This window comes from Nomascus leucogenys, chromosome 20 (assembly GCF_006542625.1).
Source record: "Nomascus leucogenys isolate Asia chromosome 20, Asia_NLE_v1, whole genome shotgun sequence".
NCBI classification, from domain to species: domain Eukaryota; kingdom Metazoa; phylum Chordata; class Mammalia; order Primates; family Hylobatidae; genus Nomascus; species Nomascus leucogenys.
In genome coordinates this window covers 25,098,488-25,121,037 of record NC_044400.1, presented here as the reverse complement: position 1 = coordinate 25,121,037, position 22,550 = coordinate 25,098,488, and the positions used below count along the sequence as shown (strand labels likewise).

The window sequence follows — 22,550 nt, the reverse complement described above, 5'->3', positions numbered from 1 at the left end:
CATCAATATCCTACTGATATGTGATGTCACTGCTGGTGGCCCAGCTGTAAAATTCCTCTCTTTGTACTCTTTCTCTTTATTTCTCAGCCAGCTGACACTTATGGAAAATAGAACCTACGTTGAAATATTGGGGGCAGGTTCCCCCGATAATTTGTCCCCAAGCGACACCCTGTGAGCCAGCCCTGGGTGGTACAAGGACTCCTGTGGGAGCCACAGGAGCGGGTGCAGCCCCAGGCTGCTGGTGCTATCAGAACTGCACAAACACTACTTTCTGAGAAACCGGTACAAGTATTTTCTAGTAAGGGGGGAGGGCATCTCCCAAACCAGCTATGACCTAGTCACCTGAGGTGCTTAAAAGTCTCTCTCATCTGTGCCTCACTCCAGCTTTGGAAGTGGGACCTCCTTGTCTAAGCCACTCCTCTGGAATGAGCTGCACAGCCCAAGGGACAGATTTCATACCAGCACCTTATGCTAGCCCAGAGAGACAGATGTCACTCACTGCAACACAGCAGAGGTGCAGACTAAGTGGCAGCCAGGGGGCATGAGAGGGAATGTGGTGGAGGGGGACAAACAGGGCCCTCCTGGCCAGTGAGCCCTGGGCTTGGATCCAGTTAAATTACCTGAGTCTTAATTTCCTCACTCAAATAATGGGCACAGTAATCCCCGTTATACAATATTGAGGTATGATCCCCACCGCAAAGGGCAGCGGGATTGTAAACCCAAGAGCTGGAAGGGAACATCTGGCAAGAAGGGTCTAGAGAACTGTCTCCTTTTCTTCATTATTACTTTTCAACAACCTACCTCCTACATCCTCCAGAGTCAAGCTCCAGCCTTTCTTCTCTGCAAGCTCCCAGGGTTCTGCTCCCTGCTCCCTGCAGAGGACACACCCCTTGCCCACTGACTGTTGCCCACAAAGCTGTCTGTGGCTTCCCCAGGACTTGGGGAATGCCTCCTGTCAGGTTCACACTCCATTCCTGATGGGGGCTTCCACCCTGACTCATGCACTCTGGAATCAGGGACCAGCTGGGCCTCAGACAAACCTCAAACACTGTAAACCCTGCTTCACACAGGGCCTGGGGCAGGAACGTCCCCATCAGAAGCACTTGCAGACTGCGGTCTCAGCCAGCCTGCCTCATCTTCCTCGGTGTGGCTGAACTGGGAAGGAGGAAAGAAAGGTCACTTCTACCATCCTCCTTCTCCCCACAAAGGGCCAGCACACCTTGGGCCAGGGTGCAGGGCAGGACTGCCTGCCTTATACTTTACCAGGTATGCAGCTGAAGCACTACCAGAGGTCTTTAGAAAAAGGAAGCAAGGCTGAGGTCAGACAGAGTAAATAATCTCAAGAACTCAGATCACTAAAGTTATTTAAAGTTACAAATACACTTTTAATTGATTTCAGATAAAAACTACTCAAGGAAGGTCAGTAATCATTTTAGCCCCTAATCTGTTAGAGCCGTATGGTGAGCAGCCTTGAGTAACTGGGTTAACTCGTTATTTTCCCGAATTCCCACCATCCACAGTATTAGAAAAACAAAGCATTGTCTCAGTTTAGGATAAACACATGGCACAGTAACCAAATCCAGTCTCTCATATCCCGTATTTTTTCTTTAGCTCTTCTACTTTGTTGATGTAAGCTTTCATGGCATCTTCCTTGGTAGTCCCTGTAAGGAATCGACAGGATTAGTTGTCAGGGAGGTAGCATGGTAGGAAACAAGCAGCCTCCAGAGTCCCAGGCAGCTCTGCTGTAACTCTCCTAGGCTCAGTTTCTCACTTAATAAAGTTGAGATTCTACTAATTACACGTTGGAGGAGACAGTATCCACGGAACCTGGCCCGAAGTGAATGCTCCATAAGCAACTGTGCTCAGAAAGCCTGGTGGGGCTGGCCAAGATCTGTCGCCCATCTGCTGGACACCTGCATCCGCCACCTGTCCTGGGGGAATGGCCAGTGTGAGCCTCGAGAGAGAGGTGCCACCCTCCAGAGAGGCAGGAAACTGTCACCGTGGTGACTTGACTGGTCCTGCTAACTCTCCTGGCTGACACTGGCTTTGGCCTTTTCAGTATCTCTGTTTTGGGCTGCTATCTCCCAGAGCTGTTAAGCTGGCAGTGAAAAAGCAAAGCCAGGCATCCTCTTCTCCCCAGAGAAAGGCTACGAGAAAAGTTTCAGGAACTCTGAGCAAAAGTGGCTGCTTCTTGGAGGGGAATGAGACAAATCTTTGTCTTCTTGCTGCAGTAGAAAGGACACTGAATGTATCCCTCAGAGACAGTGACACCCAGTTTCCTTGATTCTATGGTGAAGGAGAGAGACCCTTTGGAACTCAGAGCTTGTTCTGAAGCACTGGAGAGTACATGGGGCCTGAGGATGGTATGGAAATGTCCCATGAAAATGGCCAGGCAGATGGGCATTCCCTTCCCAGTTACTTGCAGATCCTAGGAGTGTGTTTATTGTATTGTGGCCCTTTCTGAATTCAAGGGTTTCTCATTTGCAGAGACAGAGGGCTTATTCAGAAACTAGCCAGCAGGAACACTAATGCTGCCAGGAGCTTTGGTGCCAACTCTTAGGTCTTGCTGCTGCAGGAGGCACGTGATTAAGTACGAGCTTGGATATTTCTTGGCTGCTGGCGCTTAGCATATAATGGCTCCATTCACTGAGCCTACGATGCCAGCAGCAGGCCATGCATTAGCTCATTCCCTTCTTTTATGTACCCTTCTGGCTAGGAAGGAACTGGGGAGGGCCACTGGGGTTAGGGGGTCACCGCCTGGCCTTGTGGGGGAGAGGGAGCTGCAGACAGGAAACCACCCCTTATTCTGAACACATCCAAAGCCCACACCAACTACATCATTTCCCAAACTATTTTTCAGTGGCCTGGTTCCCAGCCCCTCCTCTCTAGATGATACTCCTGCTCAGAGATGGTACTTTTAGAAAAGGCATAAGTGGTGTTAGGAGAAAAAGTAGGTGGCCCGGTTTTTTCCCCTTCTGGCATAGGTCAGGCTGGTTTCCCACACGTGCCCCATTGACTTTGTTTTCTCTCCTCCTCCCTTACACTTCATAATGACGACTCTTTCATTACTGGGTTTCACAAACGAGGGAAATTGATTAGAACAATTACCTTTCAGCTCATTCCAGGCATCCCACTTGGCCTTGCCTGTGAAGTCCAACATCCCGGGCCGTTCTTAAACAAGGGAAGAAAAAGCATTAGATCTGGTTCAAATTCTAACGGAGAACTTGATCAACCTTCTTGCCATAAATGCCATCTTCTATTACACCTGTTCCTTCTAGGCTCTGTCATGGGGTTAAATAGGTCTAGTAGAGTAGGTTCTGCCCTAAGAAAACCAATGTATGCCAATCCAAACTTAAAATCTAGAGCAAATAGGAAGAACACTATTCTTATTATAAGATAGCCTTTGTCTTACAAGTTAAATGACTCCAAAATTTCTCCTTTAAAAAAATTATACTTTAGTTACAATTTTTTTTTTAAAAAATCCATTCATATGTCTTAAAATTCAAAAGCTACAGAGGAAAATACTATAAAGTTTCTCTCCTACCCCTGCTCTTAGCTACCCAATTTCTCTCCCTCATCATTAATGATATCAGGTGTCCTTTCCTATGAACTGTTTATATCCTAGCCCCATTTTTCTACCAAATGGTTAGTCTATTTCTTGCTGATCTGTGGGAGATTTCACCGAGGGTAAGGTTTCTTTAAGTTATATGATGACTTTATGCTTATAGACCTGTTATCATCTGCAGTTGGGAAACACACTCACCATCTCCCTGTTGTCCTATTTCACTACCATGCCCAGCCCCAGAGCCATAGGGAACAATCAGAGTCCGTAGCCTGGAGCACTGTGCCTGAGAAAATGTCCCTGAGCGCTTTCAGGGAAGTGTTCCCAGGGACAGCTGAAACAAACTGCCCTTGCGGTCATCATCAGGATCCTAGAATAGCACTCCTCGACAGCTCTCTCCAAGCGGTGGAAATGGAAATGTACATGTATATTTGCAATGTCCAATTCAGGAGCCACTTGCCACACCAAGTACCTGAAACGACTACTGGGCATCTGAAATGTGGCTCCACTTGATTTTATTTAACTATTTTTAGTTAATTTTTTTTTTTTTTTTTGAGATAGAGTCTCGTTCTGTTGCCCAGCCCAGTGGTGTGACCTCAGCTCACCACAACCTCTGTCTCCCAGGTTCAAGTGATTCTCCTGCCTCAGCCTCCCAAGTAGCTGGGACTACAGGCATGTGCCACCATGCCCAGCTAATTTTTGTGTTTTTAGTAAGATGGGGTTTCTCTATGTTGGCCAGGTTGGTCTCAAACTCCTGACCTCATGATTCGCCTGCTTCGGCCTCCCAAAGTGCTGGGATTACAGGCATGAGCCACAGCACCCAGCCTCAGTTAAAATTTATATAGTCATATGTGGCTACTGGCTATTATCCTAAACTATCGTGTTTGGACTATCATGTTTTATAATCGTGTAATAGGGCTGTATAGTACAGCCCTAGAGAAAGCCGATGACACCTCTTTGATCAGTAAGTGATAGATTCCTATGCCAGTCTATCTAGACTCATGTAATCGGTAACTCTAGTACGGGCACAGGCCAGTCTCTGTGAAAATACTGTTTGTCAGAAAAGCATCTTGGCACCTCTGGCCTCCCCCACTTCACCTTTCCTTCCCCTCCCTGGAAGGATAGGGTTTACGAACTCACTGTAAAACTCATCTTCACCACAAGACCTTCTTCAACTAAGTGCTCCATGTGAACCCCAGGGTTTGATTTGGTATTGCCTGTGATCCATCATTCTGGGTGTCATTTCCTGCTTCCAGCTGGTTGGCAGCCAGCCCACCTGCTCCATCTTCCACCCCAGCTACTGTGGAAATGGGGACCATGCTCACCTTCCTCCTCAGCGGGGGCAGGGGAAACCTCCCTTCTGTGCTGCCATAACGCTGAGTCCTTGCACAGAATGCACTGTGCTGTTGCCTCAGTATCCACCCACATTTCAGGTACTTAGGGACATAATGAAACCTACCCAAGGCAGGAAAGATGTTATTACAGAACATGCCAGTCCAAAGCACAGCCTCAAAATCAGCACCAAGATTTCTGGACAGGGAAAAAGTTGTCATCAGGAAGGCACAGACTTGTTAGCGAAATGCTCTGACTGGCCCAAGAAACCAGGTGCTTCTCTGCTCCTGATATCAGGCTTGGCCAGGCTGTCAAGTGCTCCAAAAAGTGCTCCAACTTTGATCATGCCCATCTAGGGCAGAAGCTGAATGGCTCAACAATGATACCACTGAGCTGAGAGCCTTCAGCAAGTCTTTTCCAAGCTGCAGCCTTTGCTCCTTCCCTAGTAGAGAGGAGCTGCTGGTGATAACCAGTAAAGACCTTCTAAAACCAGGATTTGAATTCTGCTACTACTGGAGACACTGAGAATCCGGAACATGGTCTTTTCCACCCCAGGAACCATCACCATACTCCACCTGAAGAGTAGGGCCTCAGGCAGTTTGAGAGTGAAGTTCCCAGGGACTTCCAGTCTGGGCTGCTGAGCCTGCTTTGATGAGCAGAGGCCCTCCCAACCCCCTGCTCTGCATACCTGTATTTATGTCGCCCACAGTTGCTTGTTTGTAGCGGCCATAGATGAACAGCATCTCATCATCCGCTGGCTTGGTCTTAAGGTGCCTAACCTCCTCTGCAGCTTTCTCAAACTCAGCCTGAATGGAAGGGAGAGGAGAGGACTGAGGGCCTCCTCTAGGTGGGAGAGGGTAAGAGTCCTGCTGTGGCCTGAAGAAAGCCCAGTTACAGGGATGGAGAGGTGGGAAAGGTGGCATCCTTCGGGCAATGCAGCCCCTGAAGTGTGTCTGCCCCTCCCTGCCCCAACAGGGCAGCTAGAAAGATTCAGCAACACAAGAAGGGGAAGCCCCTCCAGTTCACTCGTTCAATCGAAAACCGTATATCCAGCGCTCTCACAAACGCAGGCATCAGGTCTGGAAATACAGCAGTGAAGAGAGCAGGCCAAGCCTTCGCCCGCAGTGGGTGTCCACTCTGCGGGAGAAGCAGCGAGGCCAACTGCTTGGCCACCACCGGGCCAGGCACTAGGGAGTGGCTGGGGCTTCAGCGAACCCCTGGCCTGGGGACAGAGAGGGAACAGTATGCTGGAAACAGCTGAAAGCGGACAGGGCATGAGTGCCGCGGTGTCAGCGCCGAAGCCCGTTGGTCCCCTCCCTCCCCCTGGGGCCCGGGCGTTCAACACCGACCTTTGTCCCAGTGCCCGGATTGGCAGAGGCAGGGGGGAGGAGCCAGGGGTCGCCCCACATAGCTCGGTCTCAGACAAGGGTCTACACTGGAGGGAAGGGGGCGGCCCCTAGGTCACCTCTCCCCGGGCCGCGATTCTCCTCGTCCCTCACTCTGAGCACCCGGCCCCGTACTTCCCATGACCTCCAAGCTCCCGGCCACGGCCTCCTCGCTTCCCCACTCCGCCGCGACGTCCTGCCCTGTGCTTCGGGATGGGGACTGAGTCTCCTCGCTCCTCCAATCCGTGCAACCCCTTCCCCCATCTTTCCATCAAGCACCCTCGACTCCCAGCCTTCTCCGGCTACACAGCGAAGTCCACTCCATGGGCAACTTTCCGGCAGTTGCGGGGTGGGCAGCAGATTTAGAAATCCCCAAACGGAAAATCCCGCTCACAAGGCTCTGTCCAACGAATCAGGGCTGGGCATGGGTCCATGAGGAAGTGAGGGGCACGGAGGGAAAGAGCCCGAGAGCTTCTGGCTCCCGGCTGAGCCCCCAACAGGCCTCCCGCCCGCTGCACCTTCGCAGCCTGGCTGTGCAAGCGCTGTACCTGAGACATCCTGGCCGACTTGCAAGAACTCCAGGGAGACAGCGGAGGAGGCGAGGACCAGGAAGCGATCGTCCAGACTGCACTGGCAAGCGCCTTTAGAGGCGCGGTCCACTCGCCCCAACCCTGCTCGGGCGAGCACCGGAAAGCCAATCAGAAGCCAGCTATGCGCTAGGGGCGTGCCCAGCCCCCGCCGCGGCGCCAGCCCCGCCCGAGCCCACGTGGGACCGCTTGCGCAAGCGCCGGGAGTAGCCAAAGGGAACGCCGGGAGCAGGTGGGGACAACGGAAGTAGGGCGCTTAGTTTTGCTGCCGGGAGTTGGTCGAGAGTTGGGTTCAGTCCTGGGCCGTTGTGGGGACGGCACGCGGGGGAAGGGGAGGGGACGGAGACCGAAGAACGGAAGTCCTTATGTTTCTTTTCTTTACTTAAATCTCCTGCCCGGCCTGAAGAGGCCGGAAGTTGCATCTCTGGACAAGTAAACTCTGAGACCTGAGAATGGCGAGCGGGACCCGCTCCTCCCTTGGGGTCTAGAGGAGACCCCCGGAGATGGTCACTGGTGAGCAGCGTGATGGTGGAAAGCTGGACTGGCCTCCCGAAAGGCAAAGCCGAGGCTTCTTCCTCTGAACTTTTGGCACGTTCTTTGACTTGCCTGTGGCCTTAGTGTCAGTCCTGTATTGCACATTTATGTCTGTGATGCATTTCTCCATCTGGTGCGTTAAAGGCAGGGACAGTGTCTTATTTGTCTTGATTTAACAAACTTGGGACGAAGTGCTCAGCAAATATTTGTTAAATGAATGGCTGTTTATTGAACTGTTGGGTAACTTGCACTGTTCTAGACCTTGGCAGACTGCAGTGAACAAAGCAGGTGCATCCCTGCAATCTTGGAACTTACAAGTAGGGACAGTAGTTTATACAATAAGTTAAATCTAGAGTTCTTTAGGGGCTTAGGAAGTTGGAAGTTTATAGTTTTAAATGGAGGAGGGTGAGTATTGAGGGAAGGTGACATTTGAGAAAGTTCCTCAAGGAGGGGAGGGAGGATTCCAAGCAGAGAACAAGTGTAAAGGCGTGGGCAAGGAACCAGGGGAAGAGGAGAAAGATGAGGCTGGAGAGTTTTGGCGGTGGCAGAATGGCTAGGCGATGCAGAAGTTGGCCATCACAGGGACTTTGACTGTCATGCTGAGTGAGATGGCAAATTGTAAAAGGGTTTGAAAAGAGGATGAGGAGACGGAGGGAAATGCCTTTGTGAGATGGTTACACAGCCTAATCTCCATGGGAACAGAAAGGAGCAGCACAGGTGTCTGGAAGTGTTTTAGGATCGATGTTTAAGAAGCTAAAGGAAGACTTCTCTGGCAGTGGTTACAAAGGAGCTGGGTGAAGAGAGGGAAATGATGGAAAATTCTCTGGAGATCATTAAAAAAGCAAAATCATTCCTCTCTAATTCATAATTTGTGGCAAGAGGGCTGGACTACAAATCTCTGCCCTGCCTACACCTTCCCCCTCCCCAGGGAAGGTAGACGCTTTCAGACTTAACTTGCTAACTTCATGTAGGTCAGATTTTATGGAATGTTTGGGAAGAAATGAAGATGCAATAGGGAACAAATCTAGAGTTTTCAGTCTGAGCATAATTTTGTTTGAGAAAGGAAAACCAAACAAATTAACAAAAATCTTGGAGTTAAATATGGGGAAAGTACACTGAAGTGTAAGAAATGCAGGTTTCTTCGAAAATCACAACTCAGAGCTGCTTTTTCCATTTGAGGCCTGGATTTGTTTTTGCTCTACTTGGTGCTTACAGCTTACTTGATGGAAACTCAGATTATTGCTTGTGTGGGCCAGATTTGCAGTCAAATACATCTCCTAGTCAGCAGGTTTTAATTTAGGGTATTGTTGAGATTAGGTACTTTGAAAATGCAGTTATCGCTTCTCAAAGATCAGTTACTTTTAGTTTTTTAGTTTTTGTTTTTAAATTATTTTTGTGTGTGATGGGGTCTCACTCTTTTACCCAGGCTGCAGTTCAGTGGCACAATCTCAGCTCTCTGCAGCCTTGAACTCCAGGCCTCAAGTGATCCTCCCACCTTAGCCTCCCGAGTAGCTGGAACTCTGGGCACAACCACCATGCCTGGCTAATTTTTTTATTTTTATTTTTATTTTTTGTAGAGATGGGGTCTTCCTATGTTGTTGGTCTTGATCTCCTGGGTTCAAGGGATCCTCCCACCTTGGCCTCGTAACGTGCTGGGAGTACAGGTTTGAGCCACTGTGCCTGGCCTTGATTGAATATTGCTTTTCATAATTCTGAGAGTGGAAGATCCTCAGCTCTGTTTATGTGCTTGTTAGCAACCGTAACATGTTGTAATTATTTTATTTACAATTATTTTAATTTTAATTTACTTTTCTACTGGTAACCCTCTGCCCCTGCCTCCCACCAAACACACATAAGCCAGGAGGAGATGGGGTCATTGTTTATCAGTCACTGCTGAATCTCCAAGTGTCTGGCACTTCTTAGGCACTCAACAAATAGTTGTTGAATGAATAAAGTGTTTTTCTGTCTATGAAGATTTATTCCTTCTGATTAACTGAACTTGGAAACCATCTAAATTTGTTAGAACTGAATGTAAAACTATGGGGTTGAGTAAAGTAGATGAACTCTGGTGCAAAGACCATGTAATCTCTTTGTATCACTCCCAGCTTTGGAAGCCGAGCACCTGGAGATGAGAAACCTGACCAGCCAACTTGTCAGCCAAATTGACCCTGCCAATCAATAGAGAGGCCATTGTCGTTGTTGTAGTTTGCCTTCACATCTGGGGATACCACTTTTTATTTATTTTTTATTTTTATTTTTTTCATAGAAACCAGTCTTGTCTGCCACAGGCTTCACTCGGTGGGTCTCAGCATAAAGCCAGATGGGCAAGATATCTCTCTCTCTCTCTCTCTTCTCCTATCTCCTCTCCCTCTCTCTGTGTCCTGCCTCTCTCTCCCTCCCCCTTTCTCCTATCTCTCTCTGTCTCTCTCTCTTTCTCTATTTTTTTGAGACAGGGTCTCACTCCATTACCCAGGCTGGAGTGCAGTGGCACGATCATGGCTCACTGCAGCCTTGACTTCCTGGGCTCAGGTGATTCTCCCACCTCAGCCTCCCAAGTAGCTGGGACTACAGGTGTGTGCCACCATGCCTGGCTAATTTTTTGTATTTTTTGTAGAGATGGGTTTTTGCCATATTGCCCGGGTTGGTCTTGAGCTCCTGGGCTCAAGTGATCCCCCTGCCTCGACCTCCCAGGATGCTGGGATTACAGGCCTGAGCCACTGTGCCTAGCCCTGGCAAGATATATTAATAAGCGAAAGCATTTCTTGCTCAGTGGGTGGGAATAGTAGTTTCATATTAAGTTTCTTAGTATAAATGAAACCTCTGATTTCTGAAAGTAACCTAATCACCAGAAAAGGAACTACAATTACAGGAGAGCTTCCGAGTTGCTCTAGTAACTAGAGTTACTATAAGGTGAGGGTTAGGGTATCCACAAATGATGGATTACATTCATTCTGTATTTTCTTTCAGGTTACTTGGAATGTGAGTCCTGTGGCAGGGCTCCAGCAGAGCTGGAGGAGACTAGTTTTTTTTTTTGAGATGGAGTCTCGCTCTGTTGCCAGGCTGGAGTGTAGTGGCTTGATCTCGGCTCACTGCAAGCTCCGCCTCCCGGGTTCATGCCATTCTCCTGCCTCAGCCTCCTGAGTAGCTGGGACTACAGGTGCCCGCCACCACGCCCGGTTAATTTTTTGTATTTTGAGTAGAGACAGGGTTTCACCGTGTTAGCCAGGATGGTCTCGATCTCCTGACCTCGTGATCCGCCCGTCTCGGCCTCCCAAAGTGCTGGGATTACAGGCATGAGCCATGTCACCTGGCTCAGGAGACTAGTTTTAAAGGGAAGAAGGGACTTTGGAAATGCTTCTGGATAGGATTGGGGAGGTATGGGTGGAGTCAAGGGTTTTGTGAAGGCCGAGGGAGGTGAGAGTTGGTGGGGGTGGGGTAAGAATGAAGCCTGGCTTTCCTCATAACTGGTGAGAGGAGGCCTGGCAGCTGGAGGTGTTAGCAAGCCCTTTGCCATTCTTACCTTCTCCTTCCTTTGGGTGTTCGTCTTCAGAGGAATTGTGGCAAGGCGGGCATGAGAGAAGAGTGAACAGGTGTGGCATGCACATGTTTACCGTTTTCTTCTTCCTCTTCTTTCTGCCTACCCAACTTGGACTGGGGGTGGTTAGGGCTGAGGTGAGATGCAGAGATGACTTGGGAGTGGAAGATTCTGATAGGGAAGTATCCTAGGCTGGCTGGAAGTAAGGAAGACAGGACTTCCTTTAGAATTGCTTCTCCATGAGTTGGTCATACACTGGTCAGGTGCTGCCTGCGCTCTGTTTAGAAGCATTCATGATTATGGGCAGTAATAATGAAAATATCTTGAGTTCAATACTGAGTTCTTGTTCAACGTCATACTTTAATAACAGTGTGTTATATATTCTCTTCTAAATCTACATTGCCTTCTACATCTTTGCCTATTTAGCTCCTAGCTGCATATGACAAACCACCTGGAAAATGCCTTGAAATTAGATTGTTAGAGATGAATTTTCTTAGTAAACTCTTCTGCCTGTCAACAAGAAAATTAGAAATACAGCTGACCCTTGAACAACACAGGGGCTGGGGCACTGACCTTCCACACAGTCAAAAATCTGTGTGTAACTTTTGACTACCCTAAAACTTAACTATTAATAGCCTACCGTTGATTCGAAGTCTTACTGATAACAGTTGATTAACACATTTTATATGTTATATGTATTATTTACTGTATTTTTAAAAGTAAACTAGAAAAGAATGTTACTAGAATCACAAGGAAGAGAAAATTATTTACTGTTAAGTAAGTGGAAGTAGATCATAAAGGTCTTCAGACTTGTCATCTTCACATTGAGTAGGCTGAGGAGGAAGAGGAAGGGTTGGTCTTTCTCTCTCAGGGATGGCAGAGGTGGAAAAAAATAGAAGTTGGACTCCTATTGTTCAAAACGCCACTGTATTAAAATCTGGTGACAAGGCTGCAGTGAGGTATAATCCTGCCACTACACTCCAGCCTAGGCAACAGGGAGAGACCCTGCCTCAAAGAAAAAAGATCTGGTGACATGCTTTGGCTAATAATTCCTTTGAAGGGCAATGTTGTTCAAAAAAACACTATTTTGAGCTAACTATATAGATTGACGTGCGGTTATAAAAAATACAATAGTCCCTCCTTATCTTCAGAGGCTAAATTCCAAGACCCCCCCAATGGAGGCCTGAATCCTATATATGTTTTTTCCTAGATGGTTGTCTGTCAATATCTGTGGGGGATTGGTTCCATGACTTCCTATGGATGCCAAAAATCCGTGGATGCTCAAGTCCCTTATATAAAATGATGTATTTGCATGTAACTTATGCACATTCTCCTGTATACTTTAAATAATCTCTAGGTTACTTATAATACTAGATACAATGTAAATACTATATAAATAGTTGTGATACTGTATTTTACAATTTTTTTTTTTTTTAGTGTATTCGTATTTTTTTATTGTTTTCTTCCCAGGATATTTTCACCTGAAGTTAGTTGAGTCTGCAAAGGCAGAACCCACAGATATGGAGGGCTGACTGTACATACATATCTATAATAAAATTTAAGTTTTAAATTAGGCACAGTAAGAGAGTAACAAAATAATAAAATTGAACAATTATCACAATATATTGTAATAAAAATGTGAGTGTTTACTCCTGGAATTTTTCATTTAATATTTTTGGACAGTGGTTGGCCGTGGGTAACAAACCCACGAAACCCATTTTGGGTTCAAACCATCGAAAGTGGAACTGTGAGTGGGGACTACTGTAGTCTAGAGAGCTCTCTTGTGCGTCTTACCTAGTTTCTCCCAGTGGTAACATCTTGCAAAACCATATAGAATACATAACACAATCAATACATTGACATTGATACATTTAAGTAAAGTAACAATATTTCCATCATCAAAGATTGCTAATATTGCCTTGTGGCCACAACCACTAACTTCCTAGCTCCTCCTTAGCCCCTGGCAACCACAACTTTCTTCTCTATTTCTATAATTTTATCATTTCAATAATGTTGTATATCATGAAATTGTGGTATATAGCCTTTTTGGATTGTTTTTTCTTCACTCAGAATAATTCTCTGGTGATTCATCTAGGTTGTTGAGTGAATGATAGTTTTGTTCTTTTTTATTCCTGAGTACTATTCCATCATATAGATGAAAGAGTTTAACCATTCACTATTTAAAGGCTATTGCTATTGTTTCCACTTTTTGGCTATTATGAATAAAGCTGCTGCCAATCACTTGTCTACAGGCATACCTCAGACATATTGCAGGTTTGGTCACAGACCACTGACATAAAACAATGATCACAACAAAATGAGTCACAGTTTTTTGGTTTTCCAGTGCATATACAAGTTATGTTGACACTATACGTATAGTCTGTTAGGAAGTGTGCAATAGCATTATGTCAAACAAGTGTATGTATCTTTTTTTTTTTTTGAGTCAGAGTTTCGCTGTTGTTGCCCAGGCTGGAGTGCAATGGTGCAATCTCAGCTCACTGCAACCTCTGCCTCCCAGGTTCAAGTGATTCTCCTACCGCAGCCTCCTGAATAGCTGGGATTGCAGGCATGTGCCACCACACTTGGCTAATTTTATATTTTTAGTAGAGATGGGGTTTCACCATGTTGGCCAGGCTGGTCAAACTCCTGACCTCAGGTGATCACCTGCCTCGGCCTCCCAAAGTGTTGGGATTACAGGTGTGAGCCACCGTGCCTGGCCTCAAATGTACATATCTGGATTAAAAATACTTGATTGCTAAAAAATGCTAACTATCACCTGACTTCAGCGAGTCATGATCCTTTTGCTGGTCGAGGGTCTTCCCTCAATGTTGATGGCTGCTAACTGATCAGTGTGGTGGTTGCTGAAGGTTGGGGTGGCTGTAGCAATTTCTTAAAATAAGCCAACAATGATGTTTGTTGTATTGATTGACTCTTCCTTTCAAGAAAGACTTCTCTGTAACATGAGATGCTGTTTGACAGCATTTTATCCACAGCAGAACTTTCAAAATTGGAGTCAATTCTCTCAAACCATGCTGCTGCTTTACAAGTTTATGCAATATTCTAAACGCTTTTTTTGTCATTTCAACACAGCACTCCAGCCTAGGCGACAGGGAGAGCATTTTCACCAGGAGTAGATTCTGTCTCAAGAAACTGCTTTCTTTGCTCATTCATAAGAAGCAACTCCTAATCCGCTGGCATTTTATTATGAGATTGCAGCAATTCAGTCCCATCTTAAGGCTTCACTTCTAGTTCTAGTTGTCTTGCTATTTCCACCACATTTGCTGTTACTTCCTCCACTGAAGTCTTGAACTCTTCAAAGTCATCCATGAAGGTTGGAGTCAAGTTCTTCCAAAGTCCTGTTAATGTTACTATTTTGATCTCCTCCTGAATCATGAATATTTTTAATGGCCTCTAGAATGGTGAATCCTTTCCAGAAGATTTTCGCATTATTTTGCCCATATCCATCTGAGGAATCACTATCTATGGTAGCAGTAGTTTTACAAGATGTATTTTCTTAAATAATAAGACATGAAAGTTGAAATTGCTTCTTGATCCATAAGCTTCAGAATGCATATTGTGGTAGCAGGCATGAAAACATGAATCTCCTTGTACGTGTCCATGAGAGTGCTCAGGTGGCCAGGTGCATTGTCAATGAGCAGTAATATTTTGAAAGGAATCTTTTTTTTCCTGAGGATTAGGTCTCAACAGTGGGCTTAAAATATTTAATAAACAATGCTGTAAACAGATGCACTGTCATGCAGACTTTGTTGTTCCATTTATACAGCACAGGTAGAGTAGATTTAACATAATTCCTCAGGGCCCTAAGATTTTCAGAATGATCAGTGAGTGCTGGCTTCAACTGAAAGTCACCAGCTGCCTTAACCCTTACCCACAGTCAGCCTGTCCTTTGAAGCTTTAAAATCAGGCATTGACTTCTCCCTAGCTAGGCAGATCCTAGATGGCATCATCTTCCAATATAAGGCTGTTTTGTCTGTGTTGAAAATCCGTTGTTTAGTGTAGCCAACTTTATCAGTCTTAGCTAGATCTTCAGGATAACTTGGTGCAGCTTCTACATCAGCACTTCAGGCTTCATTTTGCACTTTTTTTTTGTTATGGAGACTGCTTCTTTCCTTAAACATGAACCAACCTCTGCTAGCTTCACTCTTCTTCTATAGCGTTCTCACCTCTCTTAGCCTTCATAGAGCGTTCTCACCTCTCTTAGCCTTCATAGAATTGAAGAGTGTTAGGACCTTTCTCTGGATTGGGCTTTGGCTTAAGGAAATGTTGTGAGTGGTCTGACCTTCTATCCAGAGCACTCAGACTTTCTCCATATCAGCGACAGGCTGTTTTGCCTTTTTTTTTTTTTTTTTTTTTTTTGAGACAGTCTCCCTCTGTCGCCCAGGCTGGAATGCAGCGGTGCAATCTCGGCTCACTGCAATCTCCACCTCCCGGATTCAAGTGATTCTCCTGCCTCAGCCTCCCGAGTAGCTGGGATTACAGATGCACACCACGACTCCTGGCTAATTTTCGTATTTTTAGTAGGGGCAGAGGTTTCTCCATGTTGGTCAGGCTGGTCTTGAACTCCTGACTTCAGGTGATCCACCCACCTAGGCCTCCCAAAATGATGGGATTATAGGCGTGAGCCATCTGTTTTGCTTTCTTACCATTTGTGTGTTCACTGTAATAGCATTTTAATTTCCTCAATAACTTTTCCTTTGTATTCACGACTTGGCTGTTTGGTGCAAGGGGCCTAGCATTCAACCTATCTTGGCTGTTGACATGCCTTCCTCACTAAGCTTAATCATTTCTAACTTTTGATTTAAAACGAGAGACTAACAACTCTTCCTGTCACTTAAAAACTTAGAGGCCATTGCAGTGTTATTAATTGGCCTAATTTCAATATTTTTGTGCATGTTTTGTTAGATTTACACCTAAATACTTGTTTTTGAGTGATTGCGAATGTTATTGTATTTGTATTTGTATTGTATATTGTGTTCCATGTGTTCATTGCTACTATTTGGAAATACAGTTGGTTTTGTATGTTTATTTTGTATCCTGTGACTTTGCCAAATTCATTAATTCCAGATTTTTTTTTTTTAGAATTCTTGGGATTTTCTGTGTAGATAATCATGTCATCTGCAAATAGGGACAGTTTTATTTCTTCGTTTCTCATCTCTGCCTTTTATTTCCTTGTCTTGCTTTGTTTCACTGGCTAGAACTTCCAGCAGCATGTTGAATAAGAATGGTGAGCATGGCAATCTTTCCTTGTTCCTGATCTTAGGGGGAAAGCATTCAGTCTTTCATCATGAAGTCTAATGTTAGCTCTAGTTTTTTTTTTTTTTTTTTTTTGGTTTGTTTTTTGTAGATGCTCTTTACCAAACTGAGATGTTCCCCTCTTGTTTTTCTGAGAGTCCTTATTGCCAGTGGATGTTGAGTCTCCATTGAAGTTTATCAGGTACCTTTTCTGTATCACTCGATGTGATCATGTGATTTTTCTTTAGCTTGTTAATTTGGTGGATTACATTGATTGATTTTCAAATATTAAACTAACCTTGCTCCTCTGGAAAAAACTCTACTTGGTCATGGTGTATAATTATTTTTATGTATTGCTAAATTCTATTTGCTAATGTCTTACTAAGGATTTTCTTGTCTATATTCATAAGGGATATTTGTCTGTCATTGTCTTTTTTTTAGTAATGGCTTTGTCTGGCTTTATTGTGGAAAAACTAGCTGCATAAAGTGAATTAGGAAATGTTCCTTTTCCGTTTTCTGCAAGAGGTTGTGTACAATTGATGTTAATTCTTCTTTAAATGTTTTGTAGAGTTCTCAAGTGAAACCTTCTAGGACTGGAGATTTCTTTCCTTCCTTCCTTCCTTCCTTCCTTCCTTCCTTCCTTCCTTCCTTCCTTCCTTCTTTCCTTTTTTCCAGGAACCTCATCAGGTTCTTACAGAGATTTCTTTCTTGGGAGTTCTTAAATTATGAATTTAATTTCCTTAATAGTTATAGGGCTATTCATATTGTTTATTTCATATTGGTGAGTGGTGGTAGTTTTAGTTTTTTAAGAAATTGGTCCATTTTGTCTGTGCTGTGAAATGTACGTATGTAATTAGTTCATAATATTCCCTTATTATCCTTTCGCTATGTGCAGAGCCTGTAATGATATCCTCCATTTCATTCCCAATATTGGTTATTTTTGCCTTCTTTTTTTTTCCTAGCTGGCCTTGCTCAAGATTTGTCAGTGTTTAAAAAATCTTTTCAAAGAACCAGCTCTTTTTTCATGGATTTTCTATTGTTTTTCTGTTTTCAGTTGTATCAATTTCCGCTCATTATTATTTCTTTCCTTCTGCTTGCTTTGGGTTTGTTTTGCTCTTGATTTTCTAGGTTCTTGAGGTGGGAGCTTAGATTATTGACTTGAGACTTTTTCTCATTTAATATATACATTTATACATTTTCCTCTTCACAGTGCTTTAACTGTGTCTCACTTTCATTCAGTTCAGTGTATTTTTAATTTCCTTTTTTTTTGAGACGGAGTCTCGCTCTGTCACCCAGGCTGGAGAACAGTGATCTCAGCTCACTGCAACCTCTGCCTCCTGGGTTCAAGCGATTCTCCTGCTTCAGCCTCCTGAGAAGCTGGGATTACAGTGCCTGCCACCACGCCCAGCTGATTTTTGTATTTTTAGTAGAGATGGGGTTTCATCATGTTGACTAGTCTGGTCTGGAACTTCTGACCTCAAGTAATCTGCCCACCTCAGCCTCCCAAAGTGCTGGGATTGCAACTGAGAGCCACCGAACCTGGCCTTAGTTTCCTTTGAGACTTCCTCTTTGGTCCAGGGCTTGTTTAGTAGTGTTGCTTAGTTTCCAAGTGTTTGAAGACTTCCCTGGTAGGTTCCTGTTTCTGATTTCTAATTTGATTCCACTATGGTCAGAGAACACGTTGTTTAATTTCACTTCTTCAAACTTGTCATGGTTTTTTCCTGTGGTGCAGGATATGGACGTCTTGGCATCTATTTTGTGGATACTTGAAAAGAATGTGCATTTTGCAGTCATTAGTGGGGTGTTCTATAAATGTCCATTACATCCTGTTGGGTGGATGGTGTTGTAGAGCAGCAGTCCTCAATCTTTTTGGCACCAGGGACTGGTTTCATGGAAGACAGTTTTTTCATGGATGGGGTGGTAGGGGGATGGTTTTGGGTTGAAACTGTCCCATCTGAGATCATCAGGCATTAGATTCTCATAAGGAGCATGCAACCTAGATCCCTCATATGCTCAGTTCACAATAGGGTTCACGCTCCTATGAGAATCTAATGCCACCACTGAGAGGAGGAGTTTATTCCATTCCTCCTCCCTATAGGTCCCACAGGGGCAATCAGAGTAGCTCAGTTGCTACTGCGTGTGCAGTGGGTTTATGTCACAGCTGTAGAACCTCAGGTTTAGGTAAATCAAATTCTTTATAAAGGGCTGCAAGCAAACCTGTGCAGCCTTACCCTGGAGTGAGATGTCTTCATTGTACTGGACAGTCTGGTGGGAGATACTGTCTCTGTCTTTCTAAGCTGTTCGCTATATGTATATCCTTGAAAGATAGTTCAGAATGAAAGCAGCCAGCCCCTCTGCTTCTAAGACATGCAGACGTGTGAGAGACCCATGGAGAAATGTCTCCCAACACACAGTACAAAGATTAATATTCTCACTGATGATTGCAAATCAAGAAAAATAGAATTTATACCCAGTATACCTTGTTTAAGAAAGTGTATGAAATATTCTTTCTAAATGGTTAAGTCTCCAACCCTTGGGAAAACTCAACTGTCCAGAATGGTTTATGGAGAGTCTTGCATATCTTGAGCAGAGAAAACAAATTATGGTTTTGTGCATTTGCTCCAGATTCAAGGTCATAATGGCAGGTCTGAGGAATTGTAGGTGTTGATTTGTCAGTGGGTGGTGTATTCTAGATGTGAACAGTAATCAAGGATATATTTATTTGGAACTGATTATGGTTCTTCCTCAGGGAAGGTCAGCTGCTAATGTCATTATGCAGTAAAGCAGTTACAGCATGGAGAAGCATGTGCCAGTCAGCAGATTAGCTAAAATTTATCTTGTACCTACTGTGTTACCTAAACCCCTAGAGGTGGAAGATTTTATTTTTTTAACCTATCTAAAAAATGGCTGAGGTTGAAGACTTTGAAATCATTTATAAATGAATATGTTGAAAATATCTTTCTCAAAAGTTCTGTCAGTGAAAAATGATTTAACCAACTCTTCTAGAATAATGGTGCTTTCATTTGTATTATGCAGCTAAACAACAATAAAAAAATGCCAAGAAGTTTTCAAATGTTATTTAACCCTCACATAGTCCTAGTTTATAAATGTAGGGTTTTTTTTTTAATTTTTATATTTTGAGACAGAGCCTCACACTGTCTCCCAGGCTGGAGTGCAGTGGCGCGATCTTGGCTCACTGCAACCTCCGCCTCCTGGTTCAAGCGATTTTCGTGCCTCAGCCTCCCAGTAGCTGGACTTACAGGAGTGTGCCACCACGCCGGGCTAATATTTTTCTGTATTTTTAGTAGAGACGGGGTTTCGCCATGTTGGCCAGGCTGGTCTCGAACTCCTGACCTCAAGTGATCCGTCAGTGATCCGCCTTCCTCAGCCTCCCAAAGTGCTGGGATTACAAGCGTGAGCCACCGTGCCCTGCCATAAATGTAGTTTATAAATGCTGAGTTTCATATTTTAAAAAAAATGCTTTTGAAAAAATTTAAAGCAGATTCTTTAACTGACACGTAATTGTACATATTTGGGGAGCACAATTTGATGTTTCAATACATATATATGTTGTAGAATGAGCAAATCAGGGTATTTAGTGTGACCATTGCCTCATGCATTTATCTCTTTGTGGTGAGGATATTTAAAAATCTCTCTTCTAGCTATTTTGTAATGTACTGTTAACCATAGAACGCCAGAACCGATTCCTCCTATTTAATTTCAACTGTACCTTCAACCAGCCTCTCCCAGTCCTTTTCCCACCCTTTCTCCAGTCTGTCCTAAAAAGAAAATTCTTGGGGCTGGGCGTGGTGGCTCACGGCTGTAATCCCAGCACTTTGGAAGGTTGAGGTGGGCGGATCACCTAAGATCAGGAGTTGGAGACTAGCCTGCTCAACATGGTGAAACCCCATCTCTACTAAAGCTACAAAAATTAGCCGGGCGTGGCAGCATGTGCCCGTAGTCCCAGCTACTCTGGAGGCTGAGAAGGAGAATCACTTGAACATGGGAGGCAGAGGTTGCAGTGAGCCGACATCACGTCACTGCACTCCAGCCTGGGTGACAGAGCAAGACTCCAGTGAGACTCTCAAAAAAAAAAAAAAAAAAAGAAAATTATTTTTTCTTTTTATTATAATGTCCAGCTCTTGATATTTCATTGTTACCAAGATCTATTTTTAGAAGAAAATTTTGTTCTCCATCCAAGAGTTAAAATTATGCTTTTGAAGTAGGCCAGAGTAGATTAAAACGCAATTAACATTTTATTTTTAGTCATAGTCCTAAGTGCGAATTAATTTTGTCATTCTTATAAACTTAAACTGAAATTAATATAGTTATTAATTTGCCAAGGTTAAATTTTCTGTAAATGGTGAGCATTTATCATTCATCTACTAAGAGTATGCTAGATGTTCCGTCTTTTTAAGAAGGATAATAAAAATAATTTAGGCTCCCCCACATCACCCCTGGACTTAAACAACATTTTTTTTTGATACAATGACATATTTGAATGCTATTTAATTGTACTTAAGGATTATTTACTCCAAAATCATTAAGGGCAGTTTCAGAATCATTTGCATATTCAGTGATTTTCTTCTTAACAATTTCCTGCCCTTTCTCTTTTTATACCCGCTCACCTTTGCCAATTTAGTTTCGTCACATAAAAGAACAGTAACAACTGTATTTCATATATTCTTTTTATTGATTTATTTGTTTTGAAAGGAAGGTGATGGACTCTCTGCCCTGTGATACTGGTTCCTAAATCTTGAGGAGAATTAAGCATTTAGCATGATTACATATACATACATACATATGTATGTATATTTAATCACTCTAATACACTCTCTCTGTATATAACCTATCTGTCTATAATGAGAGAGAGAGAATATGGTGTTAAAAGGAAAACTTTTGACAAATTCAATTTAGCAGCATTTATTTGAGTAAAGAAATAATGCATGAATTAGGCAGCATCTGAACCAGTAAAGGTTCAAAGAGCTCTAACCAGCAACAGTATTTTCTGTCTATAAATACCCAGCAGGCAGTATTTATAGACAGAAAACAGAAGTGAGAGACTGAAATAGTCTGACTGGCTACAGCTTGGCTTTTGCCTTATTTTGACATGTTTTGGCAGTTTGCAGCCTGTATTGGCTGAAAGTTTGGCTGCTGTGATTGGCTGAGACTCAGTTACTTATTCCAAGAATACACTTGCAGGTTAGGTTGCAGCTTGTTTATATAGTAAGATAGGGTGCAGTTCATTACCTGTGGAGGCAGCTTTAGGCCAAATTTAATTGAACAGTGGTTAGAACCTTCCCTTTTTGAAAGTTGTACCTTTTTCATTTGGATAAGACAAACTTTAAAGCAAAGTTGATATATGACAAGTGTAATTTTACAGTACTTAAATTTAGGGAGTATATATGCTTTATAAAACATTTTGGTTTTTCAAAATAATTCTCTCTAGGAGTTTGTTAAAATTCTGCTCATAAACATAATTTCTTGGAAACCTGCGTGTGGCTTGAAGGAAGGTCAGTCAGTGCGCAAGTGGTTATAGGATCTTCTCCATGTTACCTGCCTTAGTGCCTGAGTACTTTTCCTACCTTTAAAGCTTCTAATAGCTCATTTTGGATTCCATTCTCTTACAAAACAGTCAAGAGGATGCTTTCTTCGAATACCATAAGGCATGTATACCAGGTTTTTTAGGTAGTATAGTCAATCCTAATTATTTTCAGATTCTGTATTTGCAAATTCACCTACCTACTAACATTTATTTGTAACCCCAAAAGCAATATTCATGGCACTTTCTTGGTCATTCTTGGACATGTGCAGAGCAGTGAAAATTTTGAGTCACTCAATACATTCCCAGCTGAAGTCAAACAAGACAACACTCTGCTTTTTTTTTTTTTTTTTTTTTTTTTTTTTTTTTTTTTTTTTTTTTTTTTTTGAGACAGGATCTCGCTCTGTTGCTCAGGCTGGGGCTGGAGTATAGTGGTGCAATCTTGGCTCGCTCTGCAACCTCTGCCTCCCAGGCTTATGTGATCCTCCTACCTCAGCCTCCTGAGTAGCTGGGATTACAGGCGCACATTACCACACCCAGCTAATTTTGGTATTTTTTTTTTGTAGAGATGGAGTCTCGCTATGTTGCCCAGGCTGATCTCAAACTCCTGGGCTCAAGTGATCCTCCTGCCTGGGCCTCCAAAAGTGCTGGTATTACAGGCGTGAGCCACCATGCCCAGTCGCTCTGCCTTCTTGTTTCAGCTCTTATATTGTAAACAAGTGACCAGTTTGTGGACTATTTATTGCCATGTTTTTTTTCATTTTAATGCTTTTCTGTTGGTGATTCTGCTATTTAAAATGTCCCCAAAGCATAGTGCAGA

At 43.8% G+C, this 22,550-nt stretch overlaps 2 protein-coding genes across 11 annotated transcripts in view; one reads left to right on the top strand and one right to left on the bottom strand.

Annotated features, from left to right (window-relative positions):
- Positions 1-1,361: 1,361 nt before the first annotated feature.
- On the bottom strand, positions 1,362-6,975 carry DBI (diazepam binding inhibitor, acyl-CoA binding protein). 5 transcript variants are annotated; one of them, XM_004091611.3, is made up of 5 exons: positions 6,674-6,975; positions 6,244-6,329; positions 5,583-5,700; positions 3,109-3,171; positions 1,362-1,661 (listed from the first exon to the last, which is right to left on the bottom strand). In XM_004091611.3, exons 2-5 carry the CDS (start codon positions 6,301-6,303, stop codon positions 1,588-1,590), a joined length of 315 nt encoding a protein of 104 aa, XP_004091659.2. In that variant the 5' UTR covers positions 6,304-6,329; positions 6,674-6,975; the 3' UTR covers positions 1,362-1,587. The 5 variants fall into 5 exon arrangements, with proteins under 5 accessions (XP_004091659.2, XP_003281764.1, XP_012353291.1 ...); XM_003281716.4 differs by lacking the exon at positions 6,244-6,329 and having other exon boundaries at positions 6,828-6,971; XM_012497837.1 differs by lacking the exon at positions 6,244-6,329 and having other exon boundaries at positions 6,674-6,840.
- Positions 6,976-7,057: 82 nt separating this feature from the next.
- C20H2orf76 (chromosome 20 C2orf76 homolog) overlaps positions 7,058-22,550 on the top strand; it is a 64,968-nt gene continuing 49,475 nt past the window's right edge. For 2 of the 6 annotated variants that reach the window (XM_003281721.4, XM_003281719.4), the window contains exon 1: positions 7,109-7,533. The gene's annotated coding sequence lies outside the window, so the exon portion shown is untranslated. The other 4 variants (XM_030800980.1, XM_003281720.4, XM_030800979.1 and 1 more) reach the window with 4 other exon arrangements.